This window comes from Ovis aries, chromosome 17 (assembly GCF_016772045.2).
Source record: "Ovis aries strain OAR_USU_Benz2616 breed Rambouillet chromosome 17, ARS-UI_Ramb_v3.0, whole genome shotgun sequence".
Taxonomy (NCBI): Eukaryota; Metazoa; Chordata; class Mammalia; order Artiodactyla; family Bovidae; genus Ovis; species Ovis aries.
This window is the reverse complement of record NC_056070.1, coordinates 62,063,484-62,084,341: the sequence shown is the minus strand read 5'-3', so window position 1 is coordinate 62,084,341 and position 20,858 is coordinate 62,063,484. Positions and strand designations below refer to the sequence as shown.

General features: G+C 40.4%; 1 protein-coding gene and 1 non-coding gene across 11 annotated transcripts in view; both read right to left on the bottom strand.

Annotated features, from left to right (window-relative positions):
- The window catches only part of HECTD4 (HECT domain E3 ubiquitin protein ligase 4), a 165,985-nt gene that overhangs the window by 83,151 nt on the left and 61,976 nt on the right, over positions 1-20,858 (bottom strand). For all 10 annotated transcript variants that reach the window (XM_027956603.3, XM_042234681.2, XM_042234682.2 and 7 more), the window contains exons 7-11: positions 20,463-20,633; positions 10,691-10,883; positions 7,091-7,249; positions 848-961; positions 13-153 (exon numbers count right to left, since the gene is read on the bottom strand). In XM_027956603.3, coding sequence (XP_027812404.2) covers positions 13-153; positions 848-961; positions 7,091-7,249; positions 10,691-10,883; positions 20,463-20,633 — 778 coding nt within the window. The remainder of the gene's footprint in view (positions 1-12; positions 154-847; positions 962-7,090; positions 7,250-10,690; positions 10,884-20,462; positions 20,634-20,858) is intronic.
- Positions 1,624-1,771, bottom strand: LOC114108886 (small nucleolar RNA SNORA79). Its single transcript, XR_003585620.1, has one exon. It is a non-coding gene; the product is annotated as a small nucleolar RNA SNORA79 (small nucleolar RNA).

The window sequence follows — 20,858 nt, the reverse complement described above, 5'->3', positions numbered from 1 at the left end:
GAGTGCACCCACCTTTGGGCTCAGTGATGATATGGCTGACTCCAAGTCTCTGGCAGACGTAATGGAAGGCCTGATTCCCAGGATTACACCACTGATCAATATAGTCATTCGAGCATGTCCACAGCATGTTGTTCACTGTATCATAACAGGCACCTGCAAAGACAGCAACCTTTATACAACTATCACGTCATTATCTGCTGGATATATACTTCTCATAAGCACTGCTAAAGAGTGGAAGGGCAAGGATGCTCCCCAGAGATGGCAAAGCAGTAGACTGGGGCTCAAAGGATTCAGTCTACTTGGCTTAACTCATATGTGAGAATGGAATAGTCTCAAGGAATAGAAAGTTTTTAGTCACTGACTTACATGTGACCTTTTCAACTCCAAAAAGGATTCAAGTGGCTTACATTAAAACCCAGGTACAATAGGACTAGTTAACATTAACACACAGTAAAAGCCTTAGTAACTGAACCCTAAACTCAGAATCAAGTTTCCTAGGTGCCAATGCAAACAGAATATCCAATATATTACATAATGCTCATCTTCTAACAATAAGAAGTATACCAAACCCTTAGGGGAAAGAAGTTTCTTTATGGCATGAACTTGAGAAAAATTTGTTATAGGATCATCATATAACCTATAACGGACAGTATCTTCAACCATAATTTATGCAGAGGAATTTCACATAGGACAATTTCTTATATTAATCCTCACAACTAAACAGTAGCGTAAAAAAAATTCTTTCAAGGAAACTAGAATACCATAGAGAACCAGCAAGACTTTTTGAGAGAAATTGCTAAAATTTTGAATTTTCCAAGGACAATAAATGTGGGCTTTCAATTCTTACCCAATCCTGGTACAAGGGCACCACGCCCCAAGGAGCTTCCAGCAGCATCTATGAGGTCGGCACGGCTTGTGAACTGACCATCCGAAATATTATACACCAAGCTAGAGGCAAGGACTTCAGAAACAAACAGTTTAGTAAGCCTTGAGATGAATGATGGTGAGTTAAATTTTAGCCTCTTAATATAAAGATATATAAATATGACATATAATATAAAGACAAAAATATGAAGAAAGCTGAGCACCGAAGAATTGATGCTTTTGAACTGTATTGGAGAAGACTCTTGAGAGTCCCTTGGACTGCAAGGAGATCCAACCAGTCCATTCTAAAGGAGATCAGCCCTGGGTGTTCCTTGGAAGGAATGATGCTAAAGCTGAAACTCTAGTACTTTGGCCACCTCATGGGAAGAGTTGACTCATTGGAAAAGACTCTGATGCTGGGAGGGATTGGGGGCAGGAGGAAAAGGGGACGACAGAGGATGAGATGGCTGGATGGCATCACCGACTCGATGGACGTGAGTGTGAGTGAACTCCAGGAGATGGTGATGGACAGGGAGGCCTGGCGTGCTGCGATTCATGGGGTCGCAAAGAGTCGGGAACGACTGAGCGACTGAACTGAACTGATAAAGATTTTCATCAAAATCACATCTTTTTTTGGTTGTCTATTGGTGTAACAGTGAGGAGACAAAAGACACATGTTAAGATCACACACTCACAAAAAAAAACTGTCATAAAGTCTCTTCCAATGTAGTGAACCATATTTTTTTCTTTTTTTTCCCCAATTGTTTGACTCCACAAAATTCAGAAGGCACTAATGGACAGCCAACCCATCCCGATGGTGCCCAGAGTGAAGACAAGTCAGCTTAAACACATGATGGACTAAAATCCCACTACTCAGAGCTCCAAGCAATGAGAGGAACAGCCATCAAAGTGAAGCATATTTTTGAAAGTGTTTTTAAAACAGCAACTTTTACATATGGGTTTTTTCAATATAGTTTGTCAAAAGGGTAATTTCAAGAGGGGTTATGATCATTAACATCACAAAGTAGCAACATTTACAAGCAATACTTTACATACATTTGGTGCTCAATAAAGGTCAGAGGGTGTTCAAACACAGGTCAGTTGCTATCCTTCCAAGCACTGGCTCTAAAGTTTGGAGAGATTTTGGCCTTTTCCCTTAACAAAGGAGAGTGCAGTGATGACAAGCATGCACTTCAGGATTCTGAATTTGAATTCTAGCTCTACCACTTCTGTGTGACCCTGGCAAATTTACTGAACCTCTCAGTTGCCCCACGTGTAAAGTGGAGATAATAAAAGTATCTACTTTATATAGTTATTGTGAAGATTAAGTGAGTTAAAAAACACGTCCAGGATCTACACCAGCACACATATGCTAGCTGCTAATTTTTCTCCTGAAAAGGTTTTACTGGGACAGAGGGGAGGGGGCTCAGCCCTTCTTGGCTGCTGCTTTCCTCACAGTGGCCGGGACATTACTCAGCTCCTCTCTCTCCCTCTCGGCACGGATGTACGTCCCCACCTTTTTTCTTGATGGACTTGAGGGCCGGCTTGTTCTTGGGAGTCCTTGGCATGCCGCTCCATGGCATGCTGCCCCTCGGAGGCAAAGGCGCACACCTTCTGCATCATGTCTGGTGGGGCTGTTCTTGTTCTTGGTCACCTGGTGGCCCTTGCTGAGGCCCCTGGCTAGGGGGTAGCCCAGAGCCATAGTCACTGCTCTTCAATGGCTGCTGTGGCAGATGGGCTGGCCCTATTACTGATGTTATTTTCTTCCCCACTTTTCAACAGAAAATCCGAGCAGTGCCTCTCAAATTTCTCGTTTTTAGCTGCATCACCCTAGTAATCCAGATTCTTATCACGGCTGACTTGAGCTGTGATCTAAACGGCACTCTTTGTTTCTTTTCTATTTTCTATTGTTCTGTCCTGCACACCAACAAATGGTCTTCTCCAAATCTCTTTTTGATTGTTTCCCATGCATAGGCCTTTCCCCATGTGGCCACTTACATGAATAACAGCTATTTTTCAGGACAAATTCAAAACTTCATGAAGTTTTTCCCTTCTACCCCACTCGACAATGACCCTGTCTTTCTCTGATTCTGCAGCATTTACATCTGCTCCCCATGGTTCAGGCACTGAACACAGCATCATGCTTCGTTTTCCAGTTGTTTCACACACAGACATCATTTATCCTAACCAGACTATGAGCTCCTCAAGGCAAACACCACTTTTTCCACTTACTGAGTAGCCTCCACAGTGACCACTGTGGAAGAGGGCACAGAAAGAATTTCAGCATTTATTTGTTGGTCTAAAATAGAATCATTGAGTAAGCTATAATCTCATGAAAAAATGGTGCCATGAAGACCTGTTTTAATCAAGTGGGGCTAATTTCAATTGAGTGGGGGAAAAAAACATGCCAAGGAAACTAAAAAAAAAGTTTAAGATGATTAATGATCAATGAAAAGACAAATAACCCAATTTCAAAATGGACAAAGAATTTGAATAGATATTTCCCCAAAGAATATACAAAAAGTCAATGAGCACAAGAAAAGATGTTCAACATCATTAACTGCTGCTGCTGCTGCTAAGCTGCTTCAGTTGTGTCCGACTCAGTGCGAGCCCAGAGATGGCAGCCCACCAGGCTCCCCCGTCCCTGGGATTCTCCAGGCAAGAACACTGGAGTGGGTTGCCATTTCCTTCTCCAATGCATGAAAGTGAAAAGTGAAAGTGAAGTCACTCAGTCATGTCCGACTCTTTGCAACCCCATGGACTGCAGCCTACCAGGCTCCTCCATCCATGGGATTTTCCAGGCAAGAGTACTGGAGTGGAGTGCTATTGCCTTCTCTGTCATTAATTGCTAGGGAAATGCAAATCAAAACCACAATGAGATACTACTTCATATCCACTAGGATGGCTAGTAAAACAACAAAAACAACAAAAAAGGAAAATAACAAATGTTAGAGAGAATGTGGAAAAACTGGAACCATTGCTAATGAGCCTCTAAAATGGTACAGCCACGGGAAACCAGTTCAGCAGTCCCTCGAAAAGATTAAACATAGAGGTACCACAGGACCCAGAATTTTCCTCTTACACATACACCCAAGAGAAATGACAACATGTCCACACAAAAACTTGTACGTGAATGTTCATAATAGCATTATTCAAAAGAGCCAAAAAGCAGAAACAACTCAAATGTCAATGCAGTATATCCATACAATCAAATATGATTTGGCCAAGAAAGAAATGAAGCAATGATTTGTGCTACAACTTGGATGAAACTTGGGAACATTATGTTTCAATTAAAGAAAAAGCCAGTCACCAAGTCTGAGGAGGCCTTACAAATAGCTGTGAAAAGAAGAGAAGCAAAAAGCAAAGGAGAAAAGGAAAGATATACCCATTTGAATGCAGAGGTCCAAAGAATAGCAAGGAGAGATAAGAAAGCCTCCCTCAGCGATCAGTGCAAAGAAATAGAGGAAAACAACAGAATGGGAAAGTCTAGAGATCTCTTCAAGAATATTAGAGATACCAAGGGAACATTTCATGCAAAGATGGACTCGATAAAGGACAGAAATGGTATGACCTGAAAGAAACAGAAGATATTCAGAAGAGGTGGCAAGAATATACAGACGAACTGAAAAAGATCTTCATGACCCAGATAACCACGATGGTGTGATCACTCACGTAGAGCCAGACATCCTGGAATGTGAAGTCAAGTGGGCCTTAGAAAGCATCACTATGAACAAAGCTAGTGGAGGTGATGGAATTCCAGTGGAGCTATTTCAAATCCTGAAAGATGATGCTGTGAAAGTGCTGCACTCAATATGCCAGCAAATTTGGAAAACTCAGCAGTGGCCACAGGACTGGAAAAGGTCAGTTTTCATTCCAATCCCAAACAAAGGAAATGCCAAAGAATGCTCAAACTACCACACAATTGCACTCATCTCACACGCTAATAAAGTAATGCTCAAATTCTCTAAGTCAGGCTTCAGCAATACATAAACCATGAGCTTCCAGATGTTCAAGCTGGTTTTAGAAAAGGCAGAGGAACCAGAGATCAAATTACCAACATCTGCTGGATCATCAGAAAAGCAAGAGAGTTCCAGAAAAACATCTGTGTCTTCTTTATTGACTATGCCAAAGCCTTTGACTATGTGGATTACAATAAACTGTGGAAAATTCTGAAAGAGATGGGAATAACAGACCACATGACCTGCCTCTTGAGAAACCTGTATGCAGGTCAGGAAGCAACAGTTAGAACTGGACATGGAACAACAGACTTGTTTCAAATAGGAAAAGGAGTACATCAAGGCTGTATATTGTCACCCTGCTTATTTAACTTATATACAGAGTACATCATGAAAAACGCTGGGCTGGAAGAAACACAAGCTGGAATCAAGATTGCTGAGAGAAATATCAATAACCTCAGATATGCAGGTGACACCACCCTTATGGCAGAAAGTGAAGAGGAACTCAAGAGCCTCTTGATGAAAGTGAAAGAGGAGAGTGAAAAAGTTGACTTAAAACTCAACATTCAGAAAACAAAGATCATGGCATCTGGTCCCATCACTTCATGGCAAATAGATGGGGAAACAGTGGCTGACTTTATTTTTGGGGGGCTCCCAAATCACTGTGGATGGTGATTGCAGTCATGAAACTAAAAGATGCTTACTCCTTGGAAGGAAAGTTATGACCAACCTAGAAAGCATATTAAAAAGCAGAGACACTACTTTGCCAACAAAGGTCCATCTAGTCAAGGCTATGGTTTTTCCAGTAGTCATGTATGGATGTGAGAGTTGGACTATAAAGAAAGCTGAGTGCTGAAGAATTGATGCTTTTGAACTGTGGTATTGGAGAAGACTCTTGAGAGTCCCTTGGACTGCAAGGAAATCCAACCAGTCCATCCTAAAGGAGATTAGTCCTGGGTGTTCATTGGAAGGACTGATGTTGAAGCTGAAACTCCAATACTTTGGCCACCTGATGCGAAGAGCTGACTCATTTGAAAAGACCCTGATGCTGGGAAAGGTTATGGGCAGGAGGAGAAGGGGACGACAGAGGATGAGATGGTTGGATGGCATCACCGACTCAATGTTCATGAGTTTGGGTAGGCTCCGGGATTTGGTGATGGACAGGGAGGCCTGGCGTGTTGCAGTCCATGGGGTTGCAAAGAGTTGGACAAGACTGAGTGACTGAACTGAACTGAAAAGCACATATATTACATAATTCCACATATATAGAAAGTCCATAGTCAGAAAGCACACTGGTGGAGGCCACAGGCTGGGTGAGGGGGTGGGGAAAGGAGTGGCTGCTAATGGGTATGGGGTTTCTTTTTGGAGTGATAGAAATGTTTTATAATTAGATAGTGGTGATGGTTGGACAACTCTAAATATACAAAACCACTGAATTGTATATTTTAAATGGGTAAATTTTATGGTATGTAAGTTATACTTTAATCATGATAGTATACCTCCCTCTTTTATAAAAATATGTGTACACTTAACACTAATGAATTTTTGCACACTATTTTGTATCATATACATTTTTTGCTTAACATTTCAGACACATATGTGTCCTAAAATGGAGGCATTTCACAGATCTTTGCTTTTTACATGTTTTATTTTGTATTTGGGGTACAGCCAATTAACAATGTTGTGACAGTTTCAACTGAACAGCAAAGGGACTGAGCCATACATATACACATATCCATTTTCCCCCCAAACTCCCTTCCTGTCTAGGTTGTTACATAACATAGAGCCGACTTCCCTGTGCTATACAGTAGGACCTTGCTGGTTATCCATGTTAAACATAGCAGTGTGTACATGTCTATCCCAAACTCCCTAACTATCCCTTGCCCCCATCCTTCCCCCCAGGAACCATAAGTTCGTTCTCTCATAGACTTATTTTAATAGCTCTATGGTGGGTAGAGTTCTTGCTGTGTCATAAATAAATAAAGTGATGACAGATTATTTTATTTCCTAAGATCTTTCTGACCTCATTATTATTTTGAGTAATTTTACAGGACAATAGTTTTCAGAAGTGTACTATTACATCATCTACCAAAATTCTGTTTTTCATTCCTCCTAGCCTCTGATGACACTGATATGGTGTTTTGTTGCTATCAAAGAGGTTTTGCAAACAAACATTTAAGAGAGTAAGTGCAAAATCACTATTTGGAAAAACATTAAATTTCAGAGTTGGAGACGAATTGGGAAAAGAGCCATAAATAAAGTTCACTTACTTTTTAAAGACGACAAACCACTTGTTCCACCAAAAAGAGATCGGGTGGCAGAGCTGCCTGATCCCCCTGGAGGTGGGACCAGCATCACCAAATATGTACCACAGGTATAAATGGGTGTCTTCCGAAGCATTTTTAGAGGAAGTCCACAGCTAGTATTTGCTGGTAAAAAGGATGAAAATGGTGAGTAACAGCAGTTGACACACAGATTAATTTGATTACCAAACCAAATTAGAGTATGACAAGGGGGCCCCAAATTCTAGCAAGGATATACTAAGACTCAGAAAATAGAGCAAAAAATAATACGCTAATGCAAAAATAATGATCTAGCTCCATAGTCTGGCCCCAAGCCCCCTGGTTCTATGATCTGAACATTTCTCAAAGGTGTTCCCAGTACTCAATATGCCCTTATGGCTCTAAAAAATCTTTCAAAGGAATGAATCCTCACATGGACTAAATCTCAAAATAAAAGAAGAATCCTATTGTTTATATTTCCCCCTAGGAAACTGTGCTCCAGTAGAGATCTTTTCATTTTATACAGAACAAATTATTAATAGGCTTGTGATATTTCATTCATTATAAACAGCTTTAAACACGGAATCAGCCAGAAATTTCAACCCATAACCAGTTAATAAAAGCTTTCACAGTATCTATCACAAAATAATTTATGCCTGCAGGATTTATAACCTATGATGCATTTTCTTTCTTTTTTTTTTTTTTAGGATCAGTGACATAAATTTTCATTAAGAAAACAATTATAAAGTAAAAATAAAAATTTTAAAAAATAATAATTATTATTGTTTATAATTAAAAGGTATAAAATGTACTTTAATTTCCCTTACTCACTGGCAGATATGAAAACGTAGGGTGAACTGAAGGATTTTCTATGTATTAGTTTAGTGAGGATTGATGATGGCAGCAGAAAGTCAATCAGAGTGTTTTACCTAGGAAGCTGTCAGGGTATAAAATATAACTGCCTACATAGACATAAAATAATCTTTAGACGGTTTGGATTAGAAAAGTGAGACAAGTGAAATCTAATCTGTCATTGCTTTGAATGCTTGTGGTTCTAAATTCCATTTTTTAAAACTTCAAGCCTCCAGCAAATATATTCTTCATTTAGGACATAAACCCAGTAGCATAAATTTCCATAAGTAAGAAACCCTAAAAAGCTAGCAACTTTGTGAGCATAACATTTTCACTGAGATTTTTTTTTTAATAGACATACCCTTATTAACATAGTAAGAGGTATTAGTTTACCACAGAATAAAAAACCCTAGACCTTCTGAATGTTGAATAATTGTCAAAAATTCACTTAGCCTATTACTGGTGAATTTTTATGTAACAACAGCGTGTTTAAATGAATACATCAAGAATGCACATAGAAGTGCAGTGATTGAGATCACATATTTAGAACACAAATAATAGTTTCAGAGGAACTAAATATACCTCGCCTACTGAGTCCTCTTTTTGATATCACTCATATTTTCTTAGGTAACAAGAAAATAGCATTTCTATTGTGCAGGTAGGATTCAATTTTCTTCCAAGGGACAAACCCAGATCAAGTCTTCAGCTTATCGAGAAAACATTTATTTAGGTAATGAGGACTGCTCTCTACAAAGTATTGCCTATAACTCAAATTATCCAAAGAACCAAGTTATAATAACTATTAATAAATTTCTAACTTGTATTTGATATAATAGAGACCTATAGAAGTAAAATATTATCCTTAAATTCTAATATGGACTAATAAATATTTAAAATTTGATAGTCTCACAAAGAATTAATCACAAATATTTTTCGTAACATTTCACTATATAAAAGAATGAAAACACAAACTTGCATTAAATTCATTAAACATCTATTTATTCAGATAATTTTTCTCTACATGGCATCTTTTTCTAGCCTTATCTTTTACTACAGGTCATGATTTGTTATAAATTCATGTAGTTGATATATAATATGAAAACTCTCCAAGAATAATGGTTCTTGACTTTTGGCTGGGGGGTCATAAGTGACCATGAAACTCTGATGAAAATTATGATGATACACATACTATGTTATTTAAAACTTTGGGAAAGGATGCTTATGAAACACTGAATTCTTACCCTAGTTAAGGATTCCTGCTTTAAAAATACAGAACAGTGTGTTTAGAAGGCTACCTTTTACTGAGAAAAGAAGAACAATAAAAAATACATAAATGTATCTTTCTACATGAATTTAATTTCTCTTTGCATTAAAGAAACCAACAACTCTGCCAGGATAAATAGAAACTAATAAATAGAGCTACCTATAGGGGGCAGGGTGGGGCAAATAACAGAATACACCAGGATACTGGAGTAAGATTTTTCTGCATGTACCATTTATATTGTTTTCACTTTCAAACTCTGTAAACACATTATCTATTTAAAAATATTACAGTGCAAACACTAAATGCCAAAGTCCAGAAAAATCAATCTCTGTCGTAGAGGGTTTGCCTTTTATTTGCTTGGTTGAGAATATGTTTAGTGAAAGTGGAAGTGTTAGTCGCTCAGTCCTGCCTGACTCTTTGCAACCCCATGGACTATAGCCTGACAGTCTCCTCCGTCCATGGAACTCTCCAGGCAAGAAAACTGGAGTGGGCAGCCATTCCCTTCTCCAGGGGATCTTCTTGACCTGGGAATGAACCCAGGTCTCCTGCACTGCAAGCAGATTCTTTACCCATCCGAGCCATCAGGGAAGCCCATATTTAGTGAAGATGATGTTAAATGTGAGTTTTTTACATTCATGAAGCATATACTAAACATGAAAATAACTTATTCTAACAGTAAGGACAAAGTATTTACAATTAAGGAGAGAGCTGTGTTGAATTCTTACAGATTCTTGCTAATTCATGTTCACAGCCAACAGTATGTATTAGCTTGGAATTAAAAAAATGAACAATGACTGGAAGGACACAAAAAGGTGAACTATGTAAAGCAAACTGCTTTGTAAGTCTGTAAGAGCTCAATAACAAGTACTGCCTGAATTCCACAGGCAGCATGCACTAACCACAAGCTGAATCCATCAAGCCATGAAAAGGCATGGAGGAATTGTAAAGGCACACATTATTAAGTGAAAGAAGCCCATATGAAAAGGCTATATTCTGTGTAAATCAGATTATATGATATTCTGTAAAAGGCAAAACTATGAAGACAATAAAAGATCAGTGGTGGCCAGGGTTTGGGGGGTGGGGAGGGATGAATAGGTAGAGTGCAAAGGATTTTTAAGGCTATACAACTACTCTATGTGATACAATAATGATGCACACAGGTCATTATGCGTTTGTCCAAACCCATGGAATGTACAACACCAAGAGTGAACCCTAAGGTGAACTGTGGACTCTGGGTGATTATTACGTGTCTCGGTGGGTTCATCGATTGTGACAAGTGCACCACTCTGGTGGGGGATGCTGATAATAAGGGGGGCTGTGCACATGTAGGGGTGGGAGGTACACAAAAAATCTGTACCTTCCTTTAATTTTGCTGCAAACCTAAAACTGCTCTAAGACAATACTCTCAAAACATATATAGAGCTGAATGAAGCTGAACAAGGTAAACATGAGATAAGCGAAGGGCAGCCAACCTGCTTGGTCCTCTTTCAGGGTGTTGGAGATGGTGGAGCCGGTGAGGGCAGCCAGTGTTGCGGACGGCGAGGCTCGGTAACGGGACAGTCTGCTCAGGAGCATCTCATTAATGCTTTTTGCAGACTCGCCCTCTTTTCTCATTAGAATTGTGCGTTCCTGAAGTGGGTTGGCTACGAATACACCGTTTTCCACCTAATATTTAAAGAAAAAGAAGTTCTTAAATGGAACCTGTTTCCATTCAGTGAGCAAACTTCTCCTTCAGAAGTGTATTATTGTCACCTGGTTACTCAAAAACATTTCCCAAAACTGTACCTGAGTAGGTGTACACCTCAAAACCTAATTGCTCTACAGAAACTGAGAACAAAAGGGAAACTATGAGATGTTTGAGAGCTTTCATTTTTAATAGCCCAGATTCTTAAAAGTAATGAGCCAAGTTTAATAGGTTCTACGAAAGGTTGTTGATGAAAATTCCTCATACTGAATTCCACAGGCAGCTCTCACTAATTACAAGCTTCTGACAGGTACAAGTAAGATGAGAGGAAAACAAATCAATCAGGTCTTGATTTACTATTAAGTACAGCTATGAGGATTATATCTTCTTGAAATATAATTAGTGGCTAAAATCCAAACTCTGTAATAACAGCAGTCAACATTAGCCCCAGCTGCTCAGGGATTGGCAGAGCAACGGTGGAGAAAGGCAGACTTTGTCTGCTAAAAATATATGCCAGCTTCAACTGGATCCTTGCTGGTACTTGGCAGTTCTCCTTCATCGTTTGATTATAACCCAGCAAAAGCTCTGGGGTGGTGATTCCAAAATTCTTCCACCAAATTTTCAGTATGGCTTTAAGCAGACCATCTGGCTTTTATTATTACTGAAAAGATCCAGACCACTTACTATAAGCTGCTCCCACTTGTCTCTCTTCCCACTCAAGAATCTTGTGTTCAGCCTCATTTAATCTTTTTCTCTTAATTCAGAGGAAGAAGCATTCCACCTCCTTTCTAACTGCCCCCTCAATTATCTCCCATCTGCCCCCTTCACCCTCACAGTCTCCCTCTTTGATCTCCTTTTTGGTTTCAAATATTCACAGGTCTCCAAGATCTTAAAGAAAACATTGGTGGCCCATTGCAATACCATCCCTCTTCTCAACTTCCATTCACTGTCAGATGTCTTAGATATACCTCAAGCAGCCTCTTCACCCACTGCCTGCTCCAGACCAGGCTTCTGGGTCTGGTTGGAGTCTCAGAAACTGGTGTCATGAGTGAAGAGAGGTAGAAATAGAGATAAGAAAGAACAGGAGTGCGAAGTGGAAAGGCTTCCAGAAGCAAATAAAAAGCAGTGAAGGAGTCCTAAGTGAAAAGTTGGTAACAGAGAAGAGGCTAGAGGAAGCAAACTGAGGAGCACAGCCAGGCAAGGTTCCCGGAGAGGGATGGACCTGCTGAGGGGGGCTTTTATGAGACGTTCACAAAAGAGAAGTAAAAAGGCTTCTCAGAGTTTGCAAATGCTGTTTCTATTTCCTCACCTCTGCCTCTTAACGCTTTACAGCTACTTAACTCAGTTCCCTCTAACAAGTGAACATTCTTGATGGTCAAGAGGAACCTAAAACCAAAATCATCAAGGTTTTCCTTGTCTTCTGTGTAGGCTGTGCCATGGTTGCCAGAAACCTTGGGGTTGTCCTGCCTCAGTCTCAGTGGCAGAATATAATCCTGGTTTCTTTTCAACATGAACATGTACCTATGTGTAAGGGACTCTTCTAATGAGCAAAGCCAAGACAGTTCTTGCCCTCTGTGTGCTCCTCTTATCTGCTGGTTCCCATCTCCACTTACTTAAACGGGAGCCTGCTTAGGATTAGACCCTGCCTCTGGTTCTAAAACCTTTGCTGGAACACCCTGTCCCTAGATCCTCCTGTGTGTGCCTGGCTCTTTCCTATCATTTAGGTCTTACATAGAATGTCACCTCCTCAAAGAGGCTTTCCATGATTACCAAAGAAGAATCCCCTCCGCCCTCTCCTACTCACCCCCACAAGCCAGAGCACAACATCCAGTCATGTTACCTGCACAGCACTTACCATTCTCTGAAATGATCTTACTCATTAATTTATTTATTATTTGACCTTCTACCTCCATTCCACCTTAGCTGAATGCTGGCTCCCCAAGAGCCAGGATCCTGCCTGCCTTGTTTGCTGTCTCATTTCCAGCACTCATGAAGCAGACAGTAAATACTTGAAGCTCTGCTGAATAAACAGATCTGTGTCCTGACTCAAGAGGAGGGCATGCAACCCACTCCAGTATTCTTGCCTGGAAAATCCCATGGACAGAGGAGCCTGGCGGGCTACATCCATGGGGTCACAAAGTCGGACACGACTGAAGCGACAGCATGCACACATGTCCTGACCCAAATCCAATGCTACCTCTCCACGGCAACTCCTACATTGCTATATACAGACCATCCTTGCTCCTGGGATTGAGCACAACTTTTCTAACTGCCTCCCACTCCCCAGCACTTCGGCTGGAATAGCCTCTGTCGCCTAAAATTGAACACATCCACATCTTCCCACACTGTGTTACCCCCACCCTTCAGCTAGATTCACGTTTACCAAGTGTAGCTCTATTTATGTTGCACAACTCTAAATATGACCCTTCAAAGGCATCCAGACTAAAAAATCAATCACTTGGCATTCAAAAGCACTGCCCAATCTGGCTCCATAAGAAAAACAATGGCTAAATTAAGAAAAAAAAAAGTCATGCTATTGTGTTTAAGTACTTTGAAAATATTGAAAAGAAAACCTGATAAAGCACCCATGAGAAGCAAAGAGGACTCAGCTTTGGTGCCCAAGTAGTAAATCTGGGAACCTCTATACTTAGCAAAGTATCTCTTTGGGACGAAAAAGCTACTAGTGATTTTGAAAGGAGGGGGAAGTGCCTGGGAGGAGTGAGAAGCAGCACACAGCTAGTGATGACAAGAAGCTTCCCTCTGGCTCCCTTCCTGGCCCACGCTACCACCTCAAGTCCAGTGACCATCCAGCCTCAACTTGGTCTCCCCACTTTGACCCCGTATGTTTTACTACATTAGCCAAAGATTCATTTACAGATGAAAATAAAATTATGTCCTTCCTTGTCTGAAGCCCTGCATCAGCTTCCCAATAAATTTAAAACAAAACTCAAATGGCTGGTAAGGCCCATGGGGTCCAACATCCACTGACCTCCGTGCTTTGGTTTCCCCTTCTCCCCACACTTTCAGGGCACTGCCTTCTGTCCCTCCTCTAAAATGCCTGCATGCTAGGCCTATACTTGGTGATCCCTCTTTCTGGACTGGACTAGTTCTGATTTGCCTGAGACTGTCCTGGTTTTAGCACCAACGGTCCTTGTCCTAAGAAACGTCTCAGGTCCTGGCAAATGGGGAGGGTTGGTTGCCATCTCTGGCAGGATAGATGGCTGCTTCTCATCACTCTCATTTCAGCTCAAATGTCCTTCCTCAGAATGGCCCTCTCTGCCAGGCAAACCGGAGTGGCTCGCCATCTCTACCCCCTCACCCTCTATCTCATTACCCTCTTTTATTTTCTCCCCAGCATTTGCCAGTAGCTGAAATTATTTTCTTCTTGTGTTTCCTTTCTTACTAACTCCCCACACTCTGATGTAAGTGCCTTGAAAACAAAGGCTTATTACCCTGCTACCCAGACAAGGCACTGGATTAACACTGAATGAATGAAGATCATCTCAGCTATCCGAATAATAATTTAAAGAAAATCATAAACCAATGGAGTTGAAGGGGGAGAGGCACCTAGTGCATCCGTTATTATACTGACCATATAGTTAAGAACAGACCTAAGAAAGAGACAAAACAGCAGTAAAATTGTCACTGAATCTATCTGAAGAACAGCAGCTTACAGAAAGCACATGGGCACAGGAAGAGGTCTCAGAGCAAAACAGAACTGAAGATGTAAAACAAGTGCCCTGAAAAGGTAAAAGAGAGTTATAGAAGATTCTCAAGCAAGGATGTGTCCAGTGCACAGGTAATGAAATCACGCAGAAAGAGTCCATGCCTTGGTTATTCTATAATCTTGAAGGAAAAGGCTAAAATTAAGAATAAGGTATTTCCTGCTGATCAACATGTTGGTACTGTCACAGCTGAATTCTGCACCAAAGCAAAAGGGACAAGGACAGATAGGATTGTATTTTACACAAAATAATTTATAAAGAATGGTAAGAAAGGTCTTTTTGATAAGATGATATTTGAGCAGAGACCTAAAAAGAGAGAACGAGCTGTCTGTTTATCTGCAGATGACACTGCACAAGGCCCGGAAGGGAGAACACGTTAGTGCCTGCGTGTCAGCCAGGAGGTCAGGCGGGGCTGGAGTGGAGTGACAGAAGCCCCAAATCACACAGTACTCTTACAGAGGTGAAGGGGGCTGGGAGACACTCAGAAGGTAAAGCAGGCAATATATGCTGACTGGGCAAGGAATCAGGGAAGGGAAAAGAGGAGAGAGAGGGACACAGAGGTCTCTGGCCAGCACTAAAAGGACACAGATGTGATGAAGTGAAACGGGAGAGCCTGAGGCAGAAGCGGATCTGGGGTAAAATCAGGAGTTTGGTACAGGGCATATCTAGCTTGAGGGAACTATCAGACTTCCAACTGGAAAAGTCTCATATCCTGAGCATATACAAACACCCACCCACATCAATATGCATGCAGAGCCTCAGGGACAGGTTTTGGCTGAGAAGCAAAATTGAGCATCATCTGTACAGAGAGGTGTTTAAAGCTATAAGACAGGATGGGATCAATGAGGGAGTAAGAGCAGACAGAGTAGACAGAAGGGGTCCTAGAAATAGGTCCTGGCACCCTTGACTGTTGAGAGGTTAGGAAGACAGGAGATAGGAAACACCAGTGACGAGACAAGCCCTAGGAGTGTCCCAAAGCCCAAATGAAAACAGTTTCAAGAATGGGGGGGAGTGAGATCATATTAAATACTGCTAGAAGGTCAAATAAAAAGAAAAGAGAAGTGCCCTTGAATTTACTATTGTGGAAGTCCCTGGGGAACGTGAGAAGAGCTGCTATGGTGGCATGGTGAGACTGCAGCAGGTTCAAGAGTGAACAGAAGGGAAGAAAGTAAAGCAGTAAGAATAAATTATTTCAAGCATATTGCTGTAAAGGGGAACCAAAGATAGGGGAGTGGAGGAGAATGAGGGTCAAGGGAGTTGGTTCTGCTTTTTCAAGACTGAATATCTTCTCCTGTATTTATATGCTGTGGTGAATGATCCACTGAGAGAGGAAAGCTAGTATCATAGGAGAAGGCCAATTCCAGAGAGAATCCATACCTGCCCACCACAATTTTTATCACACAGTAGGCAGTGATTGATTACACACAGTGCACTGAACCAAGCTTTCTATACTAAACAATGTAACTTGGAAATTAATTTACTTCAGTCCACACAGATCTGCCCCATGCTTTTTAATGGCTACACAGTGTTCCTTTCTGTGATAGTATCATAAGCAGAAAGCCAGGTAGGTATCTTTGTTTAGCTTCCCAAGTCAGTATTTTAGAATTTGCTAAATTAATGGCAGGTGATGCTTAAAATTTTTTAATCTTACAATGAAAATTTTCAAACATAGGTAAAAATTGTGAATAGTATAATGAACTTTCATATATTCATCATCCAATTTCAACTATTATCCGGATATAGCCAAATTTGTTTAACCCACCTATCTCTTTTTTACTCCATTTTAAACATGTCCCAGACATCATGAAATTCCACTTCTGAATATTTCACTGTTGCTGCTGCTGCTAAGTCGCTTCAGTCGTGTCCGACTCTGTGCGACCCCAGAGATGGCAGCCCACCAGGCTCCGCCATCCCTGGGATTCTCCAGGCAAGAACACTGGAGTGCGTTGCCATTTCCTTCTCCAATGCATGAAAGCGAAAAGTGAAAGTGAATTCACTCAGTCACGTCCGACTCTTCGTGACCCCATGGACTGCAGCCTACCAGGCTCCTCCATCCATGGGATTTTCCAGGCAAGAGTACTGGAGTGGGGTGCCATCACCTTCTCCGCACTACTCATCTCTAAAAATATGGACATTTTCTTATATAATCACAATGCCATTATCATAACTTTAAAAATAAGAATATACTCCTTAGTTTCCTCTAATACTTATTTTATATTCAAATTCCAAATTGTCTCCAAATTTTCTTTTCTACAATTGGTCCATTGGATTCAGACTCCAAAAGTAACTCAAAGGTTACTGTTTTAATCTAGAGCAGGCCCTTGAGCGTCTCCCCAACTTTTTATTTCATGCCATAGGCAAAGGCTTGTAGTTGTTCTATTTCCTCCAGGGCAGGTATGAGCTTTTGATCCTGTATGCCTAAAAATATCTTTATGCTGTTTTTATGACTGATTGATATTTTGGTTGACTATCTGACTTCTGGGTTAGATATTGATTTCCCCCAGAATTTTTGGAAGTACTGCCCCATTTTTACATTCAGTAATGAGACTGAACAGCCTGGTGTTCTTCTTATACCTCATTATTTGTACATGATTTTATTTTACCTCCAGAAGCTTTAGAATCTTCTTTGCTCCTGATAATCTGAAATTTCAAGATGAGGTGCCAGTGTGGACATTTTTCATTCACTGTGCCAAAGACCTTTTAATCTGGACATCAGTGTCCTTTAGTTTGACATTGTCCTTCTATTATTTCTTTGATAATATCTTATTTTCTGTTCTCTTTTGGGAACTGCTGTTACTAAGTATTCAGAAGGATTATTCCTTTATGTCTTTTATCTTTTCATATTTACTGCTCTTTACTTATCCTACTTTCTAGATTTCATATCTTTAATTCCCTTATTAATTTTTAAAATTTGACGATCATAAACTCCTTCTCATTCTGAGAGTCCTTTTTTCATGACATCCTGCTCTGTTTTATGAACGCAGTATCTTCTCATCTGTCTCACAGAGTAGTAAGCGCTAATGAGGTCTTTATCTTACTCTATTAGCTGTTTTTCTGATTTCTTTTTCTTATTTTTAGTTTCCAATCTAGAGACTTTCCTAGTTTGTCTAGAGTTTCTCAATGGTCTGCTTTAAATTTTTTAAAAGAACTTTATTAGTGTCATTTTAAAATGTACACAAAAGAAGAAAGAGTAGTATAATGAGCTCCCCATGTGCCCAGCTCCTGGCTTCAGTAATTATCACCACCTTGCCAAACTTCTAAAATCTATTCCTCTCCCCTCCACACACACAGCTCTCCAAAGCCCTGGCCTTTGCTTGTTTGGGGTGTTTTTATGTCTGCTCTTTTTTAAAACAGTTCACCACTAGAAAGGAATGCTATGCACATGGTTGGGGAAGCTTACTTACTAGAAGACATCACTGTGGGTGATTCACTGGGGCAGCAAGTCTTTAACTTATATGAGCCCAAATATCAGTACAGTGGGGTCTTTTCTCCAGGGTCATTTGGTTTTTTCAGACAAACATCAAGACTTTTGCCTGGGCAGCTGGCATCTGAGCACAAATGTAGTGTGTACCAGGAAAGGAGACAACAGACAGTTCCTTTAACAAACTTGCAGTCTATACCCCCGTCTCACAATGGTTCTGTGCCATACCTGATGCCACCAATCCTTAAGACTCTCTAAGGCTGGATGTTGGTGAATCATCTCTCTTCCTCTTGGGAATTCCCCTGAATGCATACTTTTAGTTTTGGCTTTCCCCATACTAAAGGACAAGAAGAGACACTATTATCTATCTCCATCTCCTAAGGTCAGGGGATAAGAGATACTACTTAGAGCTGAGGAACAAGTAATAAAGGTTTAACTATAAGTTACAAAGATATCCTCCTCCAAAGAAGAATTAAAATGAATCAAATAAATACACTAGGAGGAAGGAAGAAAAAAAGGAGGTGAATTGAGCGAAATCCTCATCTGTCACAGCAAAAAACCAAAACACAAACACATAATACATGGAGTTAGTAAATCAAGAAACAGCAATGTAAGCCTTTCACTTAGAGACATGAAAGTAACCACTAGAAGAAGGAAAAGCTGACACCGTTAAAGTAACTATCTATAAGGAACTTGCCAGGGATGGGGCAAGAGACTCCCACTTTTCATTATGAGCCCAGATGTACTAGATGTACTACCTCAAATTTTAATGCATGTGCATGTTTTTCTTTGACATGATCTTTAAAATTCAACCAAAGCACATCAAGGAAAGGGGAATTCTTTGATGTTTTTCCATTATTCTTAGGTGGTGGCAGTGGTGGTTTATTTGCTAAGTCAAGTCCGACTCTTGAGACCCCATGGCTATAGCCAGTCAGGCTCCTCTGTCCAGAAAAAAGAACTAAATCCTTTAACCAGCTGGTTAAGTTTGTTTGAAAACAATTTTCTTTTTTCTTTTTTAAAAAAGACATTCCTAGTTGTACAACCTCTAGCAGATCAATTTGAAGGCTCACTCTGGCTAAGACATTTTATAAGAAAAGATCATTTTTGGAGAATACTGTGAAACTAGATAATAGAAAAAGAACAATGTATACTGAAAGGTTACTAAACTGATAGTTAGCTGGCAGGATGGATGACTGATTTTCCAGAGCAAGTTATAACCTCATTAAAGTTTATTAGAAATTACTTCAGTGTCTTTTCTCCCTTCCCAAGAAGGCTAAAATTCTTCCCAGAAGGAGGCTGTTAAATTACATCATGAAAAAAGGTTTTGTTGAACCTGGCTTGGAGCAATTTTTTCTTTTACAAGTCTCTACAAATACTATCTTGACGTCTCAGTGCTGTCCAAGAGAACTTTCTTTAATGATGGAAATGTTATCTTTGACATTCAATATGGTAGCCACTAGTCAGCCACATGTGGCTACTGAGCACTTGAACCGTGGCTAATGTGACTGAGCAACTAAAGTTTTAATTGTATTTATTTCTGATCAATTTAAACTTCTGATTAAATTAAACCACAGCTTCATGTGGCTACTGGCTATTGCACTGGACAGTGCAGATCTGGACTCTCATAGTTCCCCGTCTCTGCTCGCCTCAAGCTCTGCTCTCTGCACTCATCTACTCTGGCTCACTGTCATTTCCTACAACACACATGCCTGCTCCCACCACAGAGCTTTTGCACTTGTGGTCTCCTTTTCCTAGAATGTTTTCCCCTCCCTTCCCCCCAACTCCCTCATCTGGTTAGCTACTACATTTCCTTCACTACCTCAAATTACGCTGTCCATTTATTTGTTCACTCGATTATGGGTGAAGTTTTATCTCTCTCCCACTGCCACTCAACCCACCCACTAGTCAAGATACAAGCTCCATTTGAGCAGGGATCCTACCCCCTTGCCCATCACTGTATTCCCACCACCTGAACACCACTGTGCCTGGCTCTCAGGAGATACCTTGCCAATATCTAATGAATGAATGAATGATTGCCTTTCACAGTTTCAATCATCATCTCTCTCGGAGACGCCCAATATCCATGTGTAGACACAATCTTGCTACTGTAATCTAGTTCCAAATTTCCAGCAAGCTCATGAGCATTTCTCCTTAAAAACCCCACTGTCTACATATTAACTATTGTTGTCTCCATTCTGTTGCTAGATTAACCTTCAAAAAGCCTGCTTTACTTGTGTCATACAACTCCAAATAAAGAAGCCTTCAAAACACATCCAAGAGAAAAACCAATTTTGAGGCAAGAGTGAATATACTGCACAAGTACTCCAGTTTCTTAGGTCCCTTGTACATCAACATAAAAAGAAAGCAAGTGAAAATGTCTCTGCAAAGACATGGGATGAGAAAGCGAAACTCACCACAAGTTCAAAAGTGTCCATGAAAACAGAATGTCCCTTAGGTGTTTTCTCATTCAGGCTGGCAGGAGACCAGATCCAATAGAAGTAAGTGCCGTCTGAAGAAAGGTGCACAGTGCTCATAGTGCTGCCAACAGGGAGGTGATTGGCTGGCATTGGCACCACCTGGCACACCTGGACAAGAAAGGGAGGAAAATTTCATTCGTGTGACATGTAAATTCTGTTCCTATCAATTCATCATTAATGCCATTAAATCCAAGAAGAGAATTCGGTAGGCTTCCTGGTCAAAATAAAACTGACATTTATCTCTAAGAATAATATATGAAAATCACATGACAAATATATAAAACTTCATACAACAAGCCATGCAACATATTAAAAGATCCTTGAGATTAATTC